The 25,871-nt window shown below is 44.4% G+C and overlaps 1 protein-coding gene across 3 annotated transcripts in view; it reads right to left on the bottom strand.

Annotated features, from left to right (window-relative positions):
- The window catches only part of ANKRD52 (ankyrin repeat domain 52), a 387,356-nt gene extending 363,348 nt beyond the window's left edge, over positions 1–24,008 (bottom strand). Inside the window, exon 1 of one of the 3 annotated variants that reach the window (XM_078686163.1) lies at positions 23,822–24,008. In XM_078686163.1, the coding sequence (XP_078542289.1) occupies positions 23,822–23,848 (27 nt within the window). In that variant the 5' untranslated portion in view covers positions 23,849–24,008. Of the gene's footprint in view, positions 1–14,005; positions 14,031–23,821 lie in introns of those variants that run through there. The other 2 variants (XM_078686164.1, XM_078686168.1) reach the window with 2 other exon arrangements.
- Between the last annotated feature and the right edge of the window lie 1,863 nt (positions 24,009–25,871).

Here is a 25,871-nt window from a genome sequence, read left to right as displayed (position 1 = left end):
AGGATAAAGGTAGGAACTGGCCCCCTTCCAAACTAGATCATCTTTGAATCCTGAACCAACTTTCCACGAAAGGACCTCAAGACTCTTCTCAAGATTTCTCCCTTGTGACTAAGGAGTAGTTACCCTGCAGCAGCAGACACCAACCAAGCATCGCGGTCTGCTTTAAGTCTCTCCTCCGGATCAAGACTGCCCAGCACGACGAGAACCGGCTTCCCTGGCACCTCTGACCTCAACCTGCATCATCAGCCCAGCTGTGATCCGTGGGTGTGACGAGACCTCGAGGGACCGGCCATCTTTGAAGACTGCACGACGCTTGTCCAGCACGACCACCGAGTGACCCTCGACTGAGTGCTTTGGGGTAAGAGAAGCCCCGACCCTGAGCAGCTCCAGCACCGAAGTTCAGCCCCCCTGCATCCACGAGATCTGCGTGGGGCCCTTCTGCTTTTTGCTGCTCACCGCGTTGTCCAGGTCACTTGCCCGTTGGCTAGTGGCCCCCTCACGACGCTTCACGACGACAACCACCGCTGGTCTGGTTGCTCCAGACTAGCCCCTGCTCCCCTCCAAAAGAGGAGCACCCTGGACCCTCCTGGTCCACTCCAGACGCCATTTTGAGTCCACCGCGTGGGCTTGCATTTGCCAAGACTTGTTGCCCCAATCCTGGGTCCAGCGACGTCGACAGCAGAGACCTTCGTGGGACAGCTCGCACCTCCATCCTGGTCGCCGACAACGCCTCCTGGTCCGAGAGACTGCAGAGCCCAGCAGCGCCCACTCACCTGGTCGAGGTGACTTCGTCCGGTGCCATCCTGGTGCCCACCTAAATCACTGGCTAGTGATTCAGAACTTGGTCCCCTCTGCTTACAGGTCTTCTTCTTCCCTGATCCAGGCTTGGATCACCACGAACTTCTTCACTGGCCGCCTGCCAGCAACTTCTTTCTTCAGGCTCCTGGATCTTCAACAAGGGTTTCCGACGCAACTTGAACCCTATGCAGCCGCAGCCCCTGGGCTAGGTAAACTGAGTACTCTGGTGCTCCAGCATAGTCCAACACCCTAAGTGTTCGGATCCACTCTTGTTTTCGACCCACCTAGTCGGGTTCGCCCGAGAACAGTAACTTTGTGATTGCTAGTATCCATAGACTTGTTCCCGCATTACGCGTGAGAGTTCCCACTCTGCACACGGCGTCCCTAGGCCTCCTGCTTCTACTCCAAGGGTTCAGCATTGTAGGCCTAGCGTTTCTACAGTCTAGAAAAGTATTACTTACCTGCTAGTAACTTCGCATTCCACTTCTTGTGTATATGGTTTTTCGTGCCCCTCGGGCATTTGTGTAAATTGTACGACTTTCAGTAATTCTTTAAGAGTTTTGTTGTGTGCTTAGCTCCCTGTCTCATAAAGAGCCAGGGTAGTCCTGTTATAAATAAATATACTTTATTTTTGATAACAACTTGTGTGGTGTCCTTTCACTTGGTGTTCAAGGGGTAATGTGATGGTAAAACAGCTGGCTTAACACCCCTCTAGAGTCTTAGCCTTAGACTGCTCGTATCCATGCTACTAGGATAGCTGGTCTATAAGGTTGACTTACAACCAATCATCAATAAGGGTTGTTTGGACTGATACATAGTGATCACTAGAATAGTGAGCACTGCATATCAGGCCAACTTCTCACAGCCGGCTCCCGCGGAGGCTGACCGGCTGAGGGGCAAAGGAAGGTGAGCCAGGGGGCGCCGGTAAGGTGCCGGTGAGTGGGGGAGGGGCTCGCCAGTCTGCCAGGGTTGTGCGCTATGGTGCTCAGAACGGGGACTCCCCCTTATCGATTCTGTTTGTGATACGGACAGGTGTCCGCGCGGGTGACCCCGTCCGCAGATGTGATGGCAAACTTCCCAGTGGCTGCCGGGGGAGGAAGGGGGGACACGCTGTGCCAATGTCTGGTGCTCGAGAAGAGCGATCAGTTCGCGAATGAAAATGGCTGGGATTGTGGCAGCTGGGGGCTGATTTTTGGGCTCGTAGGCTACAGATGCAGAAGGCGAAGATGGCGTGCGTGCAGAAATATGTCTGCAGCCCTGCATGTATGTTTGCATGGCTCCCACCGGGCAAGGAGACCGTGTTGGGTGCCTGCCCCTCCAGGCTAGGTGCGTCTTCTGTACTGGTGCGACCGAGGGCAATCCGTGCTGGGGTTTACGCATCGGTCAATGCTCTGTTGACTGAGCAATATTTTTCTATGGGAATTTCGAGTGCCCTGGGTTGCTATGCATGCACCGCTGATACGAAGAGATCTCATAAGCATTTCTTGCATCCTCTGCAATAGTCCTCTGGCTCTTTTGTTCCGTGATGTGCATGATTGGAATGTGCGTTGAGCCCACAAACTGCGGAGCTTCGCAGGCAAGCTACTGCCCGGCCGCCATCTTCAGAGAAACGACAAAAACAAACCTTGACAACAACAAAAAAAAAACGCCCACAGCCGCATGACGTGGGCAAAAGCCTAAAATTCTTGGGAATGCCCACGAATCTGCTCCGGCATTGACGGACAGATCTCTGTTCCAATGGCTAGCCTCCATTTATGGAGCTAGCCAATGGAACAGAGGGGCGGGACAACACACACATACTGTAGACATAAGATTTCGCCTGCGCGGAAAGCTGTGCAGTGCGCAGCTTTCGACAGGCGAAACCTAAAAATGGTGGAAGAATATACCCAAACAGCCAATTGCATTAGGTGAGAGACGGACACTCCACTGGGCAGAGTCAAGACATGATTGTCAAAATCTAAGGTCAATGTCTGAAAGAGGCTGAATGAAGAAAGTCAAAAATTGAAAGGGACATACTCAAGGCACACTGCATGAATAATGCAGACAATAGGTCTGTGAGACAGCTTTTCTGTCTAAACCCAGACCTAAAAAAATACTCCAGTGAAGGCCCAGCTTCAGCCTTAGTTGAGCCCCAACCACACAAATAGCCACAGTAACCTAGCCTAAAGACTGCGTGTACCACACGTCCACCACCAGACTCCAAAGTCAGGGCATTTGTAAATAGCGGACTCTCAGATCAAAGGATCTCCCTTCTGAATGTGTCCATCGTCTCACACAGATCGCCTGCTTTTAAGTGCATGCTTTTAGTGCCTGCTTTTCAGGCATCCTCAGGAGAGTCTGAGGGCCCACCATGAACAGAGAATCACAACAAAGCTTTCCTCGTTGATGCACAACACCTTTATTTTAACATTTCTGCACCCTTACTATGGTTTAAGAGTGCGCAGAAGTAGTTATAATGTGGAAAGTTGGAACAGTATAAAACCTAAAATTAACTGCTGGTAGTACCAGGAGTTCTTGATCAAAGCAGACCTTAGGAAAACATTTTGGCCAATATTTGCTAAAGTTTTGCTTGGGCGATTCCATATCATCACCCTAGGACAGCGTTTTACAGTTTTCATGAGCAGTGCTAAATTGCATTGCGTTGCGTGAGTGCCCGTGGAATGTGTAGTAAACGTGGACCCTTGTGCTTTCCCTTTGTGGCTAGTCATACTGTAGGATTTGCAACTTTGTGGGTTTATGCTATCATTGCATTGCTTGCTATGGGCATTTAAGTCACAAACCCTTGTGTGCATCCACATTTTTAAGACAAGCCATAATGTGTGCATACAAAAGTTATGCATGCACTTCAGTTTTGTTTTGGGTCTAATGCCCAGTATATGCGTGCACAGAGTATCATATTTTCTGGCATATCTCAATTTATGAACAGGAAAAGTGACATGGACATATACAACCTCCCTCGTTACGCTTGCCAGCAGAAAGATCTGGCACAAAAAAACACTCAAAGAAATACCCTGACCACTAGGTAATAGCTCAGTGTTTGCACAATATTCAGTGTTTTCCCTTAAAATGGTGAATAAATTATGGAAATGTTCTTTAGACTAATATTACCATAATATTTTCCTCTTAACAGCACTGTTTTTGCCACTAACATTATTACGCCTCCAAAAAACAGGGTCTGAGTACAACTTGCACTGCATGATGATTTCAACTTGGGTACAAGTACAGTTTGTAGCCATTTAGGATTATTGTATTGTATTGTAATTCCGCTTTTTCGGCGAGTAGCACGCTACTCGGGAACTCAGTAGTGCTTTATGAGCCAGGTATACTCATGGGACTATATTTGTTCCACATGATGTGTGCTAAAGCTCCCACACATGGTACCACTTTGTCACATATCACAATACAACAAGGATTTGCATGCTATAAGATTCATCAGCCATCAACAGGGTTATGCAAACATTATCCTGGGAAACTACTGGTTTGCATTTTCAAAATGTTTCAATGGTTTAGAAGCACATTTGCCAGAAATAATAAGAAATAGCTAGGTGCAATGCTGAGGTAAAGTGATCCAGCTGGGATGTGCTAAGTGCCAGGACTTTAAGAGGGGCGGATCTTTCTCAGTCCCGGCAGTAATTAAAAACAGGCATTGAAACAGATCCCTATTGGGCCCTATGTTCAAGTCCTTAACATAACTGGCAAAAACATGGATCGATTTCTGAACAATGACTGTAAAAAACTCGAAGTTAAACATCTAAGCGATTGAGTTCCTGCTTATATTTCGCACGTTTCTAGTCGCCACCAGGTGTATGTAACGGGCCACATTTAGAGCTCTAGAGCGGAGGCTGAAGGCAGTAGGAGTTATCACATCACCTGTCAGTGGTGTTCAGAATACATGGTCATCCAATCCTTGGCCTCACTGTAAAGCACTCAGATCAATGGTCATTATTACAGTTGCAGTTGTGTTTCTGTGCAGGATTCTATGTGTGAATGATGTGTACAGTGGTCAAAATATTCTCAAGTCCAAACTAAAAGAACATGAAGAGCTTACAGTTTATAGGAGCGTTGTGGGGTTGAGGATGTTGAAGGAAAGGACATGCAAGGAAGTGCATTCAGGAGATGGCTAAAAGAGGGTGCTGAAGAGGAAAGAGATGAGGTGTAAGATATGCAGATGTGAGCATAAAAAGGGAATAAGTATCTGAAGACCACTACCCCCTCAGTAATGTTTATTTGTCTCAATTTGAGAAAAGAAACATTTTCAATATTATTTACAACAAAATCATTGGTGTTACTCACTTATCTTAAACAGAAAACAGCTATTGACAAAGCCAATAGCCCTGGTTGGTTTTAGGTGCATGTCAGTTGTTGGGTTAAATATCTGGGAGCAATAACACAAAGGTTAGAGAGGAACCAAAATACTGGTTGGGTGGAGCACTATGGAAATCATAGATATGTAGTTTACATGTTTAAGACATGCACTTAATTACATAAACGTGCTCCCTTTAAAGACCCCCCACTTTTTTAGTCCCACTTAAAGACCTGGGTATGACCAAAGAGATGGCTGCTAAACACGACAGCGCATAACGACCACTGGTGTGGAAGCTATAGTGGCCCTGGGGTTCAGAGGTTTGAAGGTCTGACTGCACCATGATTATAGCTTTCTTTTATTACCCAGTTGGACCTAAGGGGGACATTTTTCTTCCTTGTATTAGGGCCCCTGGTGCCCTTGCACACAGTGTAGTTGCCTCATTGCCAGCATTGTGCACTCAGATTCCTTCACAGGTATACACAAGGCCACTGGAATTATGCAATATTGCGACCATGGTGTTTTCCACATAATTATGGATTTCCCCTTCTGCCAGATTTTTTTTTTTTTAATTTTTTCTAGCTCAAGGGGATCAAAATGTACTAAAAACCTGGTGACACGTGTTGCCACACAGCGGAAAGCCCTCTGCAAAGTTAACTAGTCAACTTTCTGTTGCTTATTGTGTAATTGGGTGTTAAACTGGTACTAATGAGGTGAAACCTACGCCCAGAAAGCGTTAACCTGTGTGAAAAGGTCAACAGAAGCTATTGCACCGCATAATTTGCCTTTCCTTCCTGCATAATTTAGTCAACTCTGCTGCAGGATCCAGTCCTCCCTGCTGCATAATTACAGTGACCATGGGTATACATATAATACATAAATCCAGTGATTGGTGGAGGTTTTGTCCTCTACACCGCATTAGTTTCCAGCAGGGACGGACTGGGAACAGAAACCGGCCCTGGCAAACCGCTCAGCCGCCCCCCCTGGGGTGAGGGGGAGTGCAGCAGAGCAGTTTGCAAGGGCCGGTTTTGGCTGATTTTGTTACAGGGGGACGATATTGCTGACCCCTCGTAACAACAAGCATTTGCAATGCAATAGGTCTCGCATTTACGCGAGTTTAGGCTATTGGCATTGTAAATGGCAATGCCTTTTATTTGTTTTTAAAAAGAAAACAAAAATAAAAGGCGTTGTTATTCGCAATGCCAATAGCTCAAACTTGTGTCAATGCGAGACCTATTGCATTGTAAATGCTTGTTTTTAGGTCTTGGACGGTCGCACTGCGTAGCAGTGGGCAGAGTCCGAAGATTTTAAGTTTTTGAGTTAGGGGGCTTGAACCCGCCTCTCTCCCCCATTGGCTGGCTTCCTAAACGGAGGCCAGCCATTGGAGGAGAGGGGCATCACTCCATTAAAACCCAGTGTCTTTCGGATTCGGGGGCGTGTTTTTGGCGTTCTTTCGCCCTGTGACGTCATCCGTCACTCAGAACGCCCAAAACACGCCCCCGATTCCGAAAATTTCGGACGTTTGCGGTCGCCATTTTTTTTTTTTTGTCGTTGTTGGCCAACGGCTGATGGAGAGCTGCTTCCTGCATGCACCATCGCTTTGGCGCTGACCCGGCTTCGTAGCTCTTGTGTCTGCTTGTTCTCTCTTCGTGTTAACTGTAGTTTTGTTTACATTTTATTTCTAGCCTAATGGAGTCTTAAGAGAGTTAAGGACACCTTTCACTTTTCCCAGTTTGCTGCTTCGCCACGTGCGCAGGACCGCGTTGACAAGGTGTGTTGAGTGCGCAGGACCAGAGTTTGTGGTGCGGCTTCAGAGCCGTTGTGCGCTTGCTCAGTGCCCATACCGGTCTGTGGACGGCAAGAGGGAAGGCCCGTATTTCCGCGGCGCGGGCGCAGTTTCGGCTGAGGCCTTTGCAGCCGGTTAATGGCACAGATGGGGGAATCAGTTGACAGGGCGTAGGGAGGGTGACGGGCACGGTCCTCAGCGCATAGGCGGGTCTACGGAGGGGAGTGAATTGTTGATGAATACGCTGAAGTCTGGATTTGGTGAGCAATGGCATATAGTGAGTAGCCCCATGGTGTAACAGTTACATGGATGGTCTACCAAAAGTGCACCACGAGGATGAAATTAGTGCGTAAAAGCAGAGTGGACGGGTTGAGATCTGTAGGAGACTCACAAGTCTGTAAACGTTGTAATATACACATTCGTGGATCCTCGGATATGCGAATGAAGTCTTGCTTTATTTTGTTGAGTCGCAAGACCACATGGCATTCGGGGTTTGATTCATGGTGACGGCATGACTCTGTACTGCTACAATAGGCAACTTCTAATATTCAAGTGTGAATACATAATCGTTGGGTCTAGTGACATGGGTGTTGTCCCTCACAAAGCTGTTCGCTGACTGTCTATTTGAGACTTTCTTCCTTGCCTCGATCTGTACTTTCAATTTGCTATGCGTAGGAATAGGGCACACGGCCTAAACCTTGTAAAGAATAGTGGTCCTTACCAGTCAAGCGAGGGATACCCAGGGCTCCCAACCAGTCTCAGTCCGTTAGCTTTTTTTGTTGTTGAGGATTTGTTATCATTTGTTAATGTGTCAGAAGTGGACTGTTCGTCACATAATGCACAATTATGCGTGGCGTAATTATTATGTACCACTGTAGTGACCATGCGCTAACGGTTTTTCTATTAGTGTTTTTCCACCGTAGTGATACAAAAACTTGGCATAATATTCAGTTATTTGCACATATGTTATTTATTCTCAGGTCCAGGAATCAACTTTACTGCCTTAAATAAATCCTGTTTAGGTCTGTTTCTATGCCCGGAGAATATATGACCTAGATACTCCTTTTCACGTAATCAAAATTTGCACTTTTTATTTAAATGTGTGGTTTCTAAGATAATTGGCAACTACTCCAATTTTTTGCCATGTTTGTTTCTGTAGATTAGTGTATTGTCTTGAAAATATTGTACATGCCTTTCCTCCTTGAACAAACTGCGCATCAACCTTTGAAGCCTAGGCGCTGCTGTAGCTAATTCAAATATTAGTCTTTAAAACCGGAATGTTCTCTCAGAAGTTATGAATCCTGTGATGTTCTTCGATGCTAGATGCTTTTGAATTTGGTGGTTGACTGATTTTTAAGTCCAAATTGCTGAATACTGACAATACTTCAAGAGTGGTTAAAATCTTGTTTATATTTGTTAGAGTGCAGCTGTCAATTATATATTTTTGCTTATTGGTCACATGATGACACAAAAACAAAGCTTGCTCCCCTTAATATGACTATTAGGGGAGAGTCATTCTGTACCCTCTACTAGTTCTATTATGTCATGGGTGCTTGAAAAATGTTGCCAGGGGCTACAAAGTATAGTCTGTGGTGTGCCCAAGGATCACATTGATGCCAGCAAGGTGGGAGTCGGGCTTTAGGTGGGCAGATAGGGGGACAAAGACTAGAGGTGGGGGAAGCAGAGTGGGCTTATGGGAATCGAAGCATGTACATGGTGTGGTCAGTGAGTCATGGAGTGCTTTATTCCATACTGCTCACTACATTAAGCCCCTAGTCTCAAGAGTCATAGAATTGACAATATTGTGTTTTATGCTGTATCTGAATCACTATCTCTCTACTGCACTTTGCGTAAGCCATCTCTGTGTTGCTATCACTACCGTGGGAAAGTGAAGTGTAAAACGAGGTAACTTGAGGCCAGATGTAAGACCATTGCGTTTTGTGTCGCAAATTTGAATGTACAAGAGTGTTTCAGACACTATTTGAGATTCCTAATGCGGTCGTAAAAAAAAACGCCTCATCAATCACATGAGACAGGTTGAAATTTGCGACCTATTGGGTATGGCCAGTACACGCAGGGATGGTAGACCACCATGTCTGTGACTGATTTTTCTATAAAGCATATTTTTTTATATGTAGCCTGTTTTCCTTAAAGAAAAAAACTGGATGCTCTGTGTGTGGGGGGGGGGGCTCTGTGTGTGTGTGGGGTGCTCTGTGTGTGTGGAGGGGGCTCTGTGTGTTTGGGGGGGGCTCTGTGTGTTTGGGGGCCTCTGTGTGTGGTTGGGGGCCTCTGTGTGTGTGTGGGGGCCTCTGTGTGTGTGTGGGGGGCTCTGTGAGTGTGTGGGGGGGCTCTGAGTGTGTGTGGGGTGCTCTGTGTGTGTGGGGGGGCTCTGTGTGTTTGGGGGGCTCTGTGTGTTTGGGGGCCTCTGTGTGTGTTTGGGGGCCTCTGTGTGTGTTTGGGGGCCTCTGTGTGTGTGGGGGGGGCTCTGTGTGTGTGTGTGGGGGGGCTGTGTGTGTGTGGGGGGGCTCTGAGTGTGTGGGGGGCTCTGAGTGTGTGGGGGGGCTCTGAGTGTGTGGGGGGGCTCTGAGTGTGTGGGGGGGGCTCTGTGTGTGTGTGTGTGGGGGGCTCTGTGTGTGTGGGGGGGGTCTCTGTGTGTGGGTGTGGCTCTATGTGTGGGGCTCTGTGTGTGTGGGGGGCTCTCTGTGTGTGTGTGGGGCTCTGTGTGTGTGGGGCTCTGTGTGTGTGGGGCTCTGTGTGTGTGGGGCTCTGTGTGTGTGGGGGGGGCTCTGTGTCTGTGGGGGGGCTCTGTGTGTGTGGGGGGGGCTCTGTGTGTGTGTGTGTGTGTGGGGCTCTGTGTTTGGGGGGGCTCTGTGTGTGTGTGTGGGGGGCGGCTATGTGTGTGTGTGTGGGGGGGTTGTGTGTGTGTGTGTGGCTCTGTGTGTATGGTGTGGCTCTGTGTGTGTGTGTGGCTCTGTGTCCGCGAATACTCTCTACTACTCTCTAATGCTCACCTATTGCCATTGTAAATGACAATGCCATTTATTTATGTTAAAAAAAAATGTCATGAGCAATGCCAATAGCTCTACCTTTAATAATGCCGAGACCATTGCATTGTAAATGCTTGTTTATATGGAAGTATTGGGGGGGGGGGGGGGGTTTGGGGGGGGGCTCAAATGGCATGGGTCGGTGCTCGGCTGAGGGGTGGATGGGTGTTCACCTCACCCCCCAATTTACTCCAGGCTTGGGGGGGGGCACAGAAAGGCCATTATACACCAGAGATATTTAAATGTCCGTATTTATGGTAAGGTGGAGAGGCCCCAATGACATGGACCTAGCCTGCTAGACACCGTTTTTTTTTATATGCCAGTATTTTTTGTTGGGAGAGGTTGCCAATGGCATGAGCCTGTGCTCTTCCCATCCCAGGCTCACTTAGTCTTCCCCCACCCCCATGAGCGGGCAGAAGGGGGTATTTACCCTCTATCTGCCTCTCAGGAGGGTGGTACTGCCATATCGGGTCATTTTATTTGACAGGAGATATTGATGTTGCTACATTGTGCTTTGGACCCTTTCCTGTCACAGTCACTAAGCCACACAAGTCAAGCCGCCCTGGACTTCCCAAGGTGTCTAGTTTTCATGAACATGCAGGTTTTGTACGTTTTCCTGGGTATCGGCTGAGCTAGGGACCAAAATCCACAGCTAAACAAATGGCAGACAATAGTTGTTTTCACGAGGGGAAAAAAGTTGATGCATCCATGCTGCATTTTGGCACTTTACCGTCGCCGGCACTAGGTCAAACCATACAAGGTACCATTTTTTATCTGGACACCTGCAGATACCAGAATTTTCTCTCTTAGATATAAGAGGAAATATGTTTTTTAGACAAAGATTGAGATTTGCAAGGGCTTCCGTGTAAAAAAAACTGACAATAGCTACACAAGTCATGGCACCATGAACTACCCCGGGTGTCTAGTTTTCAGAAATGTGCTGGTTAGGTACGTTTCCCTGGGTGCTGACTAATTAAGTAAGGAACCGAATTCCACAGCCATTAACATTGCAGAAAAGGGCCGTTTTGGAGTGGAAAACCTTTGATCTGTTCATGTCGTGTTTTGGGCATTGTCCTCTCGCAGGCACTAGGTGCACATTAACAAGCCAGATACCATTTTTAGGGAGGCTTAGGGGAACGCTGAGTGGTGAGAAATGTGTAGCTCCCACAGATTACAAAACCTACCCTCAAAGAAATGTGGGGAGCATGTGTTTTGGGCACTGTTTGAGTTCTGCATGGACTTCTGGGTTAAAACACAAATTGGAACCTCACAAGTCGCACCACCTTAGTAGACACCCCCGGGTGTCTTGTTTTCAGAAATGCCTATGTATGGTAGGTTTTTCTGGGTGGCGGTTGAGTAAGGGCTCAAAATCTGCAGCTACCCACTTTGTTTAAAAAAAAAGTTTAAAGCTTGGCTTCTGCTAGGTAAAACGTGTCTCCAGATCACGCTTTGGGGTGTATTGCATCACAGGGTCTAGGCCCACCCACACTAGTAAGATGACATTTTTAGGTCTCGGCTAGCGTAGGCTGCGCATGCGCAGTCGCGCTTGCGAAATCTCATGTCTTAGAGTAGGGAGGCTTGAACCCGCCCCTCTTCTCCATTGGCTGGCTGCCTAAAGGGCGGCCAGCCATTGGAGAAGAGGGTTCTGTGACGTCATTTTTGGTAGCTAAACCACGTCCGTTTCGGATTGAGGGTGTGTTTTTTTCCTTTCTTTCTCTCCTCGAAAAACACGCCCCTCAATCCAAAAAGGACGGGGCTTACAGAGCACGGCGAGCGCTTGTCTGTCCCTCGGGCCCGGCTTGTTATTATTTACTGTTCTCTGGCTTGGAAAAAGAAAATGTGCATCCCCTAGTAGAGCACATAGAGTAGGTGACACCCTCCAAATGGGGATGAATTGACTGAGAGATTCTACAACTCCACCTAGAAAGCAACCCAGTTTCAGGACAGAAGAGGCTGCGCTCCAGCTTCAAATTTGACTTAGCGCCTGTTTTAAGCCAGCATCTTTCTGACGGTACATAAACAACATCTTTAACCCCACCAACCATCACCCCATCCACACGCACCTCTCCTCAGGCACTCTTCCAGGCGACTACGAGGAATGCTTTTAGCTCCTCCCCTTCCGGACTAAACTGCCTCTCTCACTTTCAATGGCGGTGCGTTCCAAGCCTCGCTCTGAGGTCTCTTCGTTGCACGCACGGGCCTGGAGGGGGACTAGGCCTTGTAACCTCAGAGGTTAAGTCACCATTTACCGGGTGCTGGACCCCGTAAAATATGGATACCTATGGGAGCTTTAGTTACTGTGACGGCACCAGTTATCTAGTAAACACGGAAATAGGACTTCTGAACTACTCATCGTAACCGACTCTTGGCGTGGTGGCCATCTTGGATTGGGACACAGTGCTCGAAGACTCAAGCAATAGAAACCTACTCGTCTTGTAGAATTGCCGTTGTATACGCTGCATTTGAGTCCATCGCTTCTGCTCGCGAGCGTATTGCCCGAATATAATTTGCCATTTATTTCTTAATACGTGTAACGTCTTACAGTCAACTACCGCTACCCATTTAAAGATGTCCACCGCGGAGTTGTACACGCTTTGGTTTTTACATGTGCATGTGACAAGGGCTGTTGCAGCGTCACACCGCAAAGGAGGTGGCACGCAGGGCCAAGGTTTCCTGTCCTGTTTCAGGGGAGGCTGATGGGAGCGCAAGATGGAGGAATACGCCAGAGAGCCGTGGTAACTATCAATGTTGAGGGGCTGGGAGGGAGGCAGGGGCTGTACGACCACATGTTGAGGGCACACACCTTTCTGTGCGAGGAGGGGGGCTTAGATAAGTCCTTTCTCACAGTTGGGGTGAACTATAACTGCTGTCCTTGCCCAGACGATAGTAGAATATACTCTTCAACAAGGGGGCGCTGTGTGTGTGTGGCGCTCTGTGTGTGTGTGGTGCTCTGTGTGTGTGTGGCGCTCTGTGTGTGTGTGGCATTCTGTGTGTGTGTGTGTGGCGCTCTGTGTGTGTGTGTGTGGGGGGGGCTCTGTGTCTGCTAATACTCTCTACTACTCTCTAATGCTCACCTATTGCCATTGTAAATGACAATACCATTTATTTATGTTTTAAAAAATGAAAAAAATGCCATTTGCAATGCCAATAGCTCTAACTTTAACAAAGACGAGACCATTGCATTGTAAATGCTTGTTGTCAGTAGATATGTAGAAAGACAAAAATAGTAGAATGTTTGTTGTTATGAATTGGATTTCGCTGCATGTGTACCTTCCAAATGGAATCCAGTGTGCAAGAAAGAAGACATTTTTCGAAATGCCCCCCGAATCACATGCTAAAATGGGTACCCATAGATTTAGAGATGTACAAATAACCAATACTCCTTAATTCAGTATCTGGTGAACATTTCAGCCATACATTGGTTTTCTTCTTATCCGTTTTTCACTCTATATTTTAGTATAAGAAATATTCTATACTCTGTACACAATGAAAAACCATTACAGGGTGCAGGTCATTTGTTACCTTTGGGTACTTCTGAATCTTGAAGAACCTACAAACACTATATATCCTCACAAACACAAGGGTCTATCTGGTGTAACTTTGTATTGCTTTTGTAAATTGCTCATCGTGACAAGAAGTTACAGATTAAATTGTTTTCACAAATGTCTAGTTTTTCCAACTCATTTTATTATTATTTTTTTCAACAATTAGTTTCTTTGGGAGAACCTTAATGGATCTAAACAAATGAGCCACGTCTGAATTCAGAATTTGGTCTACTTTTCAAAAATGTATAGCTTTCCGGCATCACCTTTCTTTTCTCATTAAAAACCATAAAATAAATTACACATTTTTGATAATTGCAAAACAAAGTAAATGTTGGCAGTCCCTTTCACACTCCGTCCTCTGAATGTCTTGATTATTTAGCTATCTTTTAGTCTGCAAAATTGTGTTTGTTAATACTTGCTACAAATTAATTTGGTAGCTTCAGGGTTTTAAAAAACTTTAAGATGTGTAAGAAACTAAGACTCCTCTACATAAGGAATAATAATGTAATATATATATTTATGACCGTACCTCATCAGTAGAAATAGGTGATCCTCTCGTCTGCGCATAATTAAGATCAGTGTAACAACAGGGAGGTATGTCCTGGGACGTAGGGGCAGCTAGACCATATACTAATATTTTGAAACACAAGGTGCAGGCCCTACAGTATATTTTTTAGTGCTCCTTAGTTTGAGCAACAAATCAGTCTTATTTCTAGATTTGTTCGGTATAGTTTATTTATACCCTTTTACTTTTTCATTTGTTCAATTAGAAATTCATTTGAATGAGAAAAACATTACATACAAACATTACATATACTTATTCCATGACATTATACATATAAGACAAGAAAAAATTAATCTAAGCACATCTTATGTACATTGCATTATTATTATGAAGCAAAATATTCAATCTTTGCATTGTCTTTCATTAAGAGATAAAGTCACGTTCAAAAGGAGAAAAAACAGATTTAACGAAAGCAAATATATGACTAGATGAATTAATCAATATTCTAGTCAATCCAAGGGACAATTCGCTCCTTTCTGCTATAGGCTAGTTGTCTCCATTTTGCCGACGCGTTTCGAACTAGTTATCTTATTTTACGGGTTCTCATCAGGGCTTTATCACTTGTTATCTGCAAATTATGTGCAAAGGAAAAAAATCAGTAAGTCTATATTTTTCTATCTTGTTGCCATCCCACTATTATTGTGCTCTACTGCTTGATTGCAAGGAGCGTACCTTTAACGTAATTTGTCGTAGTTTTCTGAGGTTCACTTTTTTTCTTTGTCTCTATTACAGTATCTAGAAAAATGCCAATATTCTGGATTTAGTAATTTGCTCCAATGCATCGCCTGCGGTCAGACGCTATGGTGAGGGTTTCTCCAACTGCAGAACCAGGAATGTCGTGTACGCAATTATTTGTAGTTGCCAAAAACTATATATCGGAAAAACCAACCAGCAGATCAATACCCGCATTACACAACATAGATCACGCATTAAAAACAAAGTGGTGTCTGCCCCTATGGTCCAACATTTCATAGAAAGGGGTCACACTGAAACTGACTTTAAATGGACAGTTCTGTATACAATCACTCACACAAAACACATCAAAGATGTTGATGATGTCTTACTGAGAAAGGAAGCCTATTTGATATTGCGATTTAATAGCATCCATACAGGTCTGAATTCCATGTCCGAAATTTCCAGATTATGAAATGCATCGCACTATATATGTATAATGCCCCATGCATAAGGCTGTCTATCGAGCTCCACCGTCCAGCTCAAATGCCAAAAAAAAGGACTACATATCCCAGAAACCTGAAAGTCACGCGATGTAAGTAAATACCACGCCTTTTTCAATATGGCGCACTGACGGAGAGCCGCGGTGATTGAGTGTAGCAGTTCCGAGCAGGAGAAATCGGGTAGGTGAATAAACATGCGATACCGATTAAAAACACGGAATGAGATTAGCAGCAGGCATCTAATTGAATGCTTACAACTTTGACAGGAAATGGACCAGACCGGTTGAAATATAGCACAGTATACGCCGTAGCAAAGAGGAGTGAGAGCGAGCGCGCTGAGCCCGAAGCCGAAGGTATATATTTACTACGGGGTTCAGAGCGTTGTGTCTGTTTGTTTGTGTAAATAATCCACATTAACGCATTTAGTTACACAAAGCATTCCTTTCAGGTAGATAAACAGGACCCCTCTGGGCATCCACGAATATGAAATAGAAGCACAACAGCGCAAAAACGGTGTTTTTCCATCATAAATCAAGTGACCTCAAGATAGAAGCAACTACACTTGAAAGGTAGGATCTAAGAGTGTTGATAGCGTCTGACCGCAGGCGATGCATTGGAGCAAATTACTAAATCCAGAATATTGGCATTTTTCTAGATACTGTAATAGAGACAAAGAAAAAAAAGTGAACCTAAGAAAACTGTGACAAATTACGTTAAAGGTACGCTCCTTGCAATCAAGCAGTAGAGCACAATAATAGTGGGATGGCAACAAGATAGAAAAATATAGACTTACTGATTTTTTTCCTTTGCACATAATTTGCAGATAACAAGTGATAAAGCCCTGATGAGAACCCGTAAAATAAGATAACGAGTTCGAAACGCGTCGGCAAAATGGAGACAACTAGCCTATAGCAGAAAGGAGCGAACTGTCCCTTGGATTGACTAGAATATTGATTAATTCATCTAGTCATATTTGCTTTCATTAAATCTGTTTTTTCTCCTTTTGAACGTGACTTTATCTCTTAATGAAAGACAACGCAAAGATTGAATATTTTGCTGCATAATAATAGTGCAATGTACATAGGATGTGTTTAGATTAATTTTTTCTTGTCTTATATGTATAATGTCATGGAATAAGTATATGTAATGTTTGTATGTAATGTTTTTCTCATTCAAATGAATTTCTAATTGAACAAATGAAAAAGTAAAAGGGTATAAATAAACTATACCGAACAAATCTAGAAATAAGACTGATTTGTTGCTCAAACTAAGGAGCACTAAAAAATATACTGTAATGTTTGTATGTAATGTTTTTCTCATTCAAATGAATTTCTAATTGAACAAATGAAAAAGTAAAAGGGTATAAATACACTATACCGAACAAATCTAGAAATAAGACTGATTTGGTGCTCAAACTAAGGAGCACTAAAAAATATACTGTAGGGCCAGCACCTTGTATTTCAAAATAATTAAGATCAGTGGCACAGAGGGAAGTGACTGCAAGAAGGGCTAGTTAAAGCTAGAAACTAGATAATAAGCATGCTTGGCGTAACCTTGGTGAACTCACCCAGATAATACAACTATCACTGGACACAAAAGAAGATAGTAATATTCTGGTAATCATTTAGTGACTTGGTTATGTAAAAGTATAGAGTAGGAGAGGGTTTCAGCATCCGTGCATTAGAAACTGCTGACAGCCACTGCGAAACCGATTTAGCAATGCGTTTATTGTAAGAGCTTGCACAACACGGGAATTACCGAATTTGCAGGACTTTCAGCTATTCCACTATCAATACGGTACTTGACAAAGACCCCAGTACATTATGTCACCTGTCTCTCTTAGGGCCATCTGGGGACATGGGAGGCTGTAAGGACAAATAGTAACAGCAAACGTGTTGGATACCCGCCATCCAGTTCTTGTGCCACTTGCCAAGATCACCTCCTGCCCAGCATTTAATTTTAGAAGGACCAATGCCGCAAAGCACAAACCAGAGAGCCAACAGAGTTGATGAGAGTCTATAGAGATGTGACATGGGCACAACATACAAATTTCAATTAACAGAAAGTTTCAGGAATTATGCATGTTCGAACCCTAGAAATCCAAATCTCTACCCTCCACCTTACAGTTAGTGGTAGTTTCACCCATTTAAAAATAAAAGTAGCCCATACCTGCATGTACTATTTTCATGAGCAACTTTACTGACAAGCTGTGCCCAACAGAACTAATTCCTAGTGCCAAACAAGGGTCACTTGCCAGATTAAGCCTGTGCTAACTCATGCAGCACCTGGATTCAGTTGGTAGAGTCGGCCCATATCGCTTTTGGGATTCAGTTGCTAATGCAACCTGTGCAACCGCTAAACCAGTTCCAAGACCCTGTCAGTGCCTTCCACCTTCTTCACAGAAGGTAGCTCCAAAGGCAGTTTGCAGAACCAGCGCATGCCTCCTATGGATATATTCCCCTGTGCAGCTTGGGCAAAAATGTGTAAGAAAAAAAGCCGGATGGATGAATGCAAAATAAAAACCGAAACAGACAATATGTGCTGCTTGGTCCCAACCAGCTCCCACCTATATTAACCAGACACATAAAGCCTGAAAACTATGGGTTCTCACCAGTGTTGAACATCCCTAAACAGATAAGTTAGAACTGCCTTTTGGTGCTCTCTACACCAGAGCCAGCAACCACTGTGCCTGTTCAAGCCACTTTGCACAACCACTAATGTAAATCAGTAATCTAGGGTCTAACCCTTAGCATTATGTAACCCAATTGGGGCCTCCAAATATCAAGTCTGATCCTGCTCTGAGGGATTTGTCTCACATTTGACATACTCCTCTTCCGCACTACAGAATCTTAATAAATCAGGCAATTCTCCATGTGAGTAAGTTGTCAACCCCACTGCTATAACTGATCCTTTCATCTATAATGCATGTCACTTCACGGTTCAGGGCCCAAACTCTACTCACACTAAACTTTTGCTGTTAACCAACGTCCCTTCAGCCTTTTCTCAAATGCTATCAAATGAATGTTAGATCCCTACAGCATCACAGTCTTGCCTTATGGGATTTTAGAAGGGCACAACCCAGAGACCCTTTTCCTAACTGAAACGTGGCTTAACTAGACCTCCGGCCTCAACATATTAACAATCATTCCCAATGTGTCTTTGTACACATTGTCCCAACAAACCCAGTGAGGGTCTCACTATCATCTTTGGATCCCACTATAAATATAACAAATTACCCCGCTCCGTTTCCTTACCTGGGGCAGGGCGTTTGCTGTATTCTTTACAAATCAATGGCCCCTGCATATCCTCAGGAGCTCACACTATTGTCCACTGGGGCCTAAAGCCAATTAAAGCATTGGTTAAACAAAATTCCTGCTCTGTTTATTCCGAGGTACTCTTAATTTTTTTCCATTTTAGGAGACCTCAATATAAAGGTCTACGATTCTAAAGACTCCTTTGATTTTATCGAGCCTCTAGCAGCCCTTTATACATCTCTTGAAGAACAGCTCCCCACCCATACATCTGGCTAAAAGCTAGATACTATGTTCACTAACAATTACATTATCCCCCAGCTTTGGTCGCATCATGGAGCAGTACCATTCTTCTTTTAACTCAGTCTCATTACAAAGAAATATTGGGCTATAAACCAAACTGCTCATATTATAAATACAATCAGGAGTGCTTCCCCTAATAACTCCAAGGACCCATCTGCCTCTGCAGAACTTTACAACACGTGGATTAGCATGCAATTGTATGGGGTGCCTTGCATAAGACACGGAAGTCGTACGGAAAAAGACTATCTGGCCCCTTGTATGACAACCTCCGCTTGCTGAAAAGGCAATGCAAAACGCTTGAACACAAGTGGAGATCCCCCTACGAAGACTACTAAATCTACTTAAAAATCCACCATTGATTCTTGTAAATATGCTATCGGTATAGTCCGTGTAGTTGATAAGATTGAAGCTGCCCTGAATTCTTCCAAAAATATATTCGCTGAGGTCCAATCCATCTGGAGCCTAAAGCCACCAACTACACAATTTCTATGTCTCTGAAAATTTTTAACAACTTAGCCAGCTTTTTTCAAGAGAAGATTGCTACAATATATTCCAGTTTTGACACATGCCAGTCAGTAAATATACCCTTGGTATTTAATCCAAGCTCTAGTCAATCACTGGTTCGTCTCCGTTAAAAGTTGCACCTATCATAGTCACTGAGACCAGCATCCTGATTGCTTTTATCAAATCTGTCTCCCCGCTAGACGGTGCCCTCTTTCCGTCTCTAAAAGTGGTTCACCCTTTATCTGTACACATCTGACCACATTAATCTGTCCATACAGACCACTACGGTGCCTACTGTCTGGAAGAAAAGTATCATTATCCCTCGCCTCAAAAAAACAGCCCTTGTATCCAATACACCAACCAACTTCTGACCCATTGCTCTACTCCCGTACCTAGCACAAATCAAGGAGAAGTTTATTAAACCAGTTTTTGGGCTACTTGAAATCCAATGGACTACTCAATCCACCCCAATCAGGATTCAAACATCCGTACAACACTGAAACTGCTCCACAGGTCGTCTCAGATAAGCCATCTTCAACAGCAGGGCACAGCTGCCTTATCCTTTTATATCTTTCTTTCAAATCTTGGCATATGATAATCAAGCCTTAAATGGTTTGCATCCTTTTTTGTCAAATAGATACCATTTTGTATCTTTCCCTCCACATAGCACTGACTGAGCTCTCTGTCTATGCTCAACTATATTTAATAACCATATGCCCCACCCTGATGATGTTCGACTTTTTGGTCTGGAAATTTTCTCTGATGCGGATGATACTCAGCCTACTGTGTGTATGTACAATAAAGAGCCAAAAGTACAACCGAGATTCCATGAATGAATGAAGAAGGTGCCTACTTGGATGTTTAACAGCTGTCTTAAGCTACCCGGGAAGGATACTAACGTACTTCTTTTCGGCACCATGTCACTACCTGGTTACAGTTAGTGGCCAGATGAGCTCGTGAAAATCTCAGTAACTTCTTCTGTAATAAAAAATGTTAGTGGTCTGATTATATGAAAAACTTCCTTTTCCATCCAGATCTCTAGACTGGCTGCCCTTTGATCTGCCTTGCTAAGGTCACTGACAAAGGTTCTACCTTTACTGCCATTTCCTATCTGTAAAACAGTGGTCCAGGCACTTATAACTTTCTGATTCAAAAAGAAAGAGAGTACCCTAATAGTCTACACCCACAGGAACAGGGTAATAAATGCGAAAAAGAGAAGAATGTTCCCTGGGTTCTTGGTTCTAGCGGGGAAGTTAGATCATTCACTCATTGCCACTTGTTTGCTCTCATACTATTCACCACTAAATACTGTAATGGAACCACAAAAATAGAAACTATTTTCTGTGCAAAAGCATCAACATTTTATTTTAAAATTATTTCCTTAAAAAGGTTATTCAGTACATAAAAAACATGAATTCATTAGACAAAGGTTAAAAAAACAACAATATCCGTCACTTCAGTGGTATATTCAATTTCAACGTTTTTTTGATCAAATCACTGAGTGCTAAAAATGCACAAATCAACATACTAGTGAAGACATCAATTGTAATGATACATAATTATAAAATATACAATATACAAAAACATCCCCAACGGGGTAGTCGACGCGTTTCGGTGGTTTTTGGCAATGTGCCCCACCTTCCTCAGGACAATTTTGGTATACACATTTATCTGTGAACAGAAAAAACCAGCATAAGAATATATTTATTTTATTTTAACAATAACAGTTTTATCATTTCTTTGTCCAACCCTTTTTACTCTTTTCAGTGCTTGTATATCATTTTTTGTGGTGAGCATGTTTCTATCAATAAAAGACAAATAAGACAAGGAAATAAGAAACAAGAAAGGGAAGATGGAATTAAAAACATTATTCCCATCATTTCAGATAAATCATTATCTTGAAAACGCTGCGATCATCACAGTGGAACTTACACCGATGCCAAGAGCAGTTTATCCGAAATAAGGTGTGTAAGTAAATAGGACAGCTGAGAATAACACATCCATAATAAGAATAAAGGGAAAATTAATATATCATTGCCCCGCTTCCCCGCAGAGTGAAATTGATAAATAAAGTGCCAAGAACAAGTGGGAAAAGACTAAAGATAACGCTGAATAACATAAGGTAGGACATGAAATAAAGAAACACAGTATGTCTAAACATTTAAGAATTAAATTAATAATTCTAAATAATATCCTCCCTTTATGTTGGTAGAGCGAGACTATAACTAGCCGCCCAGAAGTTCTTCAAGCAAATATCCCAAGTTACAAGGGATAAGTTTTAAGGTATGCAATCGGGTATGATTGCGTGTTTTCTAAAATGGAGGGAAATGTGCGAATGTGTGAATGAGTGTGCCCATACTTCCCAGAAAAAAACTCCCCAGTGGTTTTTTGGGTAAATAAGAGGGTGTGTCCCAAGGGGTCACCACAGTGTTGGTATAGAAAAATGGAACCACAAAAAATGATATACAAGCACTGAAAAGAGTAAAAAGGGTTGGACAAAGAAATGATAAAACTGTTATTGTTAAAATAAAATAAATATATTCTTATGCTGGTTTTTTCTGTTCACAGATAAATGTGTATACCAAAATTGTCCTGAGGAAGGTGGGGCACATTGCCAAAAACCACCGAAACGCGTCGACTACCCCGTTGGGGATGTTTTTGTATATTGTATATTTTATAATTATGTATCATTACAATTGATGTCTTCACTAGTATGTTGATTTGTGCATTTTTAGCACTCAGTGATTTGATCAAAAAAACGTTGAAATTGAATATACCACTGAAGTGACGGATATTGTTGTTTTTTTAACCTTTGTCTAATGAATTCATGTTTTTTATGTACTGAATAACCTTTTTAAGGAAATAATTTTAAAATAAAATGTTGATGCTTTTGCACAGAAAATAGTTTCTATTTTTGTGGTTCCATTACAGTATTTAGTGGTGAATAGTATGAGAGCAAACAAGTGGCAATGAGTGAATGATCTAACTTCCCCGCTAGAACCAAGAACCCAGGGAACATTCTTCTCTTTTTCGCACTTATAACTTTCTGCCACCCTGCATTTTTCCCAACGAAATTTCTCCTAAACCATCTGCAGATAATCCAGAGTGTAACCACTAGTCTTCTCTTTAAAATCCTGTACCATCATTCCGTCTCCAGGCATTTGGCAGCTCTCCACTAGTTGCCCATTACGAACCACTCACAATTCAAGTCCTATGTCCGATGTATAGAGCCTTCCACAATTAAGCCCCCAAAATACCTGTGCAGCTTAAATTAACTATACACATACACGTTCCTCATGATCTCCAGTGTCCCAACAAAAACAGATTAGGAAAGCTATTCCTGATGGCTGTTCCTTTAACTTTCTGGCTTCAACTCTTCAATGCAACTGCAAAGCTTAATGTCTAAACCAATATTCAGAAAGAAATTGAAAACATGGGTTTTCACCATATATCTGATTTTATCTAACAGTTCCAGATCAGCTAAGCATAGTTCTGGAACCGGGATGCCCCATAGTGTGTAATAGTGCGCATTACAAAACCCAAAGTGAAATAAATAAACAGATCCACTTCCACTGTGTACTCTTACCTGACAATCCAGGCGACCCTTATTTGCGGTCACCCTTTATCCCTTTAAAAGAACACAATGCTATCTACATCCAACCACTACCATTTGAAACCAGACCAATGACCCGTGTACAACTGAAACCTGCCCCTTTATGTGCATCTTGTACGAAAGCTCACCAAGTCTAACTTAGACCAGACCTTTGCCCCCCAAGTATCAGGCCCGTCTGGTGACGAGTGTACTAGTGGAACCTTCCTCCCCTAAAAGTCCTTGTAGTAAATGATGTACCAAGCACTGTACCGAGAGCTCAAGCCACACCCCCTTCTCCTTAGCACCAGAAGAATCCGTGCACCCTGCACTAGACCCAAGACGTCTTAGCTGACACATGTCGCCCTGGGACACCCTGCACCGGGGCCGCTGCCTCCTCCATCATCAGTAAGCGCCCCCCCCCCCTCCCTCCCTTATCACCAGGCCCAAGAACCCTGTACCTGGCACTATCCGCTACTGCCCAGGGACCTTCGCCCCTCCCCCCTCTGTGCGATGCCATACACCCCTCTGTGCCTCCTGTACCCTTGTGTCCTCGTCGTCATGGGGGCAATCAACGAGGCCCAAGCCCGCACGGTGCCCGCTCAGCTGGCGCCTCTCCCCGCTTCTCTATATGTGCCCGGGGTACACAGTCGCCTTTCCAGTCCGTACAACCCCGCAAAGAGTCGGAGCCGGATAGAGATCCTCCTGCACCGGGGAGGAGGCCTGTGGCTCCCGCAGCAATAGCACCCGCGCCCGTGGTTCCCTCCCCTCCGACAATAATGTCCAGTCTACCCCCCTCCCCCTCCGGACTCTGCTCCACAGCCTACTCCGGCCTCCCGTTCAGCACAAGGCCCCGTCTGCCCCCTCTCTTGCCTGGGTCTGCCTCCCACAGACGCAGTAGGCCGCGCTGCATCACCGATCTCGCGTAGTTCTCGCGCGGGCACCGAGCGCGTCCTACCTGGTCAGTGATGCCGAGGATACCCATTTCCCGGGGTGAGTCAGCATGAGGCGCGCGGCACGGGGGGCAGCAAGCCCGGGGGAGGGAGGGACACAGGCCAGCTCCGAGGTCCGCGGGAAGTGCGGGTGCTGTGGGGGGAGGAATGGGAGCGCCCCCACCGGAGAGCTGGGGAGGCTGCAGGAAGAGCTCGTCCAGCGCCCCCTCCGGAGAGCGAGGGGACTGCAGGGACACAAGCTTCGATACAGCACAAAACAACAAAATACTTTCCTAGCATGACAGTCAAACGTATTATTTCTGAGGTAAAGTACATGTGCTGCAAGACGTGATGCTTCCACGACGGTTTATGCGCCGTTTCCGACTGATGGCCAATGGATCAGAAGTAAAATGATAAGTGCGCAACTACAAGTCCTATATTGCGTGGTTTGTTGTTTAAAAACCCAGGACTGGGCGAATGTGTCACTCATAGAACAAAGCCATGTTAGCCAAAAGTAGCTAGTTAGAAAAACAAGCATTTGCAATGCAATAGGTCTCGCATTTACGAAAGTTTGAGCTATTGGCATTGTAAATGAAAATGTATTTTATTTATGTGTTGTAGATAAATAAAAGGCATTGTCCATTTACAATATCAATAGCTTAAACTCTTGCAAATGCGAGCTCTAAACAAAAAAATCCGGATTAAGGTGAAATAATTAAAAAAAGCTTTTATCTATTCGTTGATTTTAAAAACAGATAAATAAAAGGCATTGTCATTTACAATGCCAATAGCTTAAAATTTCGCAAATGCAAGACCTATTGCATTGCAAATGCTTGTTTGACTTGTTTTGCAGGCCTGGTGTTCACTCCTCTTGCCATCAGTTGCAGCTGTCCTTCAAAAGTGGGCCTGGCTGTGCAGCCTCTGCAGCAGTGCGAGAGTTAACTGGCATTCTGAATCTGGCCAGCTGCCTCCTTTGATTATGAACCTTCTTAAAAACCTACCACGTAGATTCCTTAGAGGCAAGCACCCTAGCCAGCAGGCGTTGCCCACAGCAGGTGTAGATTCAAATGATCCTGGCTCAAGTCAGGAAAACTTGCTTTGGCAGTTCTTAGAAGTAGATCTTGTGGGACAGAGATTCAAGTCAGAAGGGGGGGGGGTGCTGCTTTTACAGAGCCCCTCTAATATACATTGAGGGTTATTCTTGCACAGGCAGGAGGCAACTCTTCATTCTTCTTCTCCAGACAGGTTCTTAAGTCAAGTAGACCATACCAGTGATTTTAAAAGGGATATCGAGATTGACAAAGCTAGGGGCCCACAGTAAAACCCTAATTAGTTCCCACACTTGACACCACCCCTTTAACTTCAGTAAGATGTGTTTTATGTTCATGAAAAGTAACTTGTCACACTTGTAATTTATTTGTAGCACAAATATAACATGGTTGCACCTCTAATAAGTGAGGCAAAGCTCTCTCTGGCCACAAGGCCTCCCCACACCTCCAACCAGCACCCAGTTAAACCCAGTCCACCACAAGGGCATTTCACCCCTTCTGGTAGTGCCACAGATCACCATCAGGACAAATAAGACATGCCAGAGTCTGGAGTGAATCGTGTTGTGAAAAGGCTTCAGTGACACCAGAGCTACTAATGGGCAAATGTCAGGGCAGGAGCCCACGCTGTTTGCTCCCATGCATTTCCTGGGATTGTGTGGGATCCCTTTGATACTTTGAGCTGGTAGGTTTAGGTGATCGCCTGAGAGGTGCCACTGCGCCAGCCCCAAGGTGTGAGTATCCCATGAATTCATGCCAGCTGTCTTAGCACACACAATTCTATAATTGCCACCGAAAGTGAACAAGGTCAGTAAAATCTGGATTGTATATGTTTACAGGCCAAGCTACCTGTCACCAATATGGCAGCTCTCTGTGGTGTTCGCTGGCGTTTTCTCATAGATTAGAGCCCGAGTGGGTTGAGTGGTGGTGTATTTTTTAGCACTAGGAGTACGCTCTAGTGCCCTGGAAGTATGGAAGGCAACAGTAACAGAAGATACTTCAGTTGTGACATCACTACACTAAACATCGA

The sequence above is a fragment of the Lissotriton helveticus genome, chromosome 1_1 (assembly GCF_964261635.1).
Source record: "Lissotriton helveticus chromosome 1_1, aLisHel1.1, whole genome shotgun sequence".
In the NCBI taxonomy this organism is placed as follows: Eukaryota; Metazoa; Chordata; class Amphibia; order Caudata; family Salamandridae; genus Lissotriton; species Lissotriton helveticus.
This window is presented reverse-complemented; position numbering and strand designations above follow the sequence as displayed.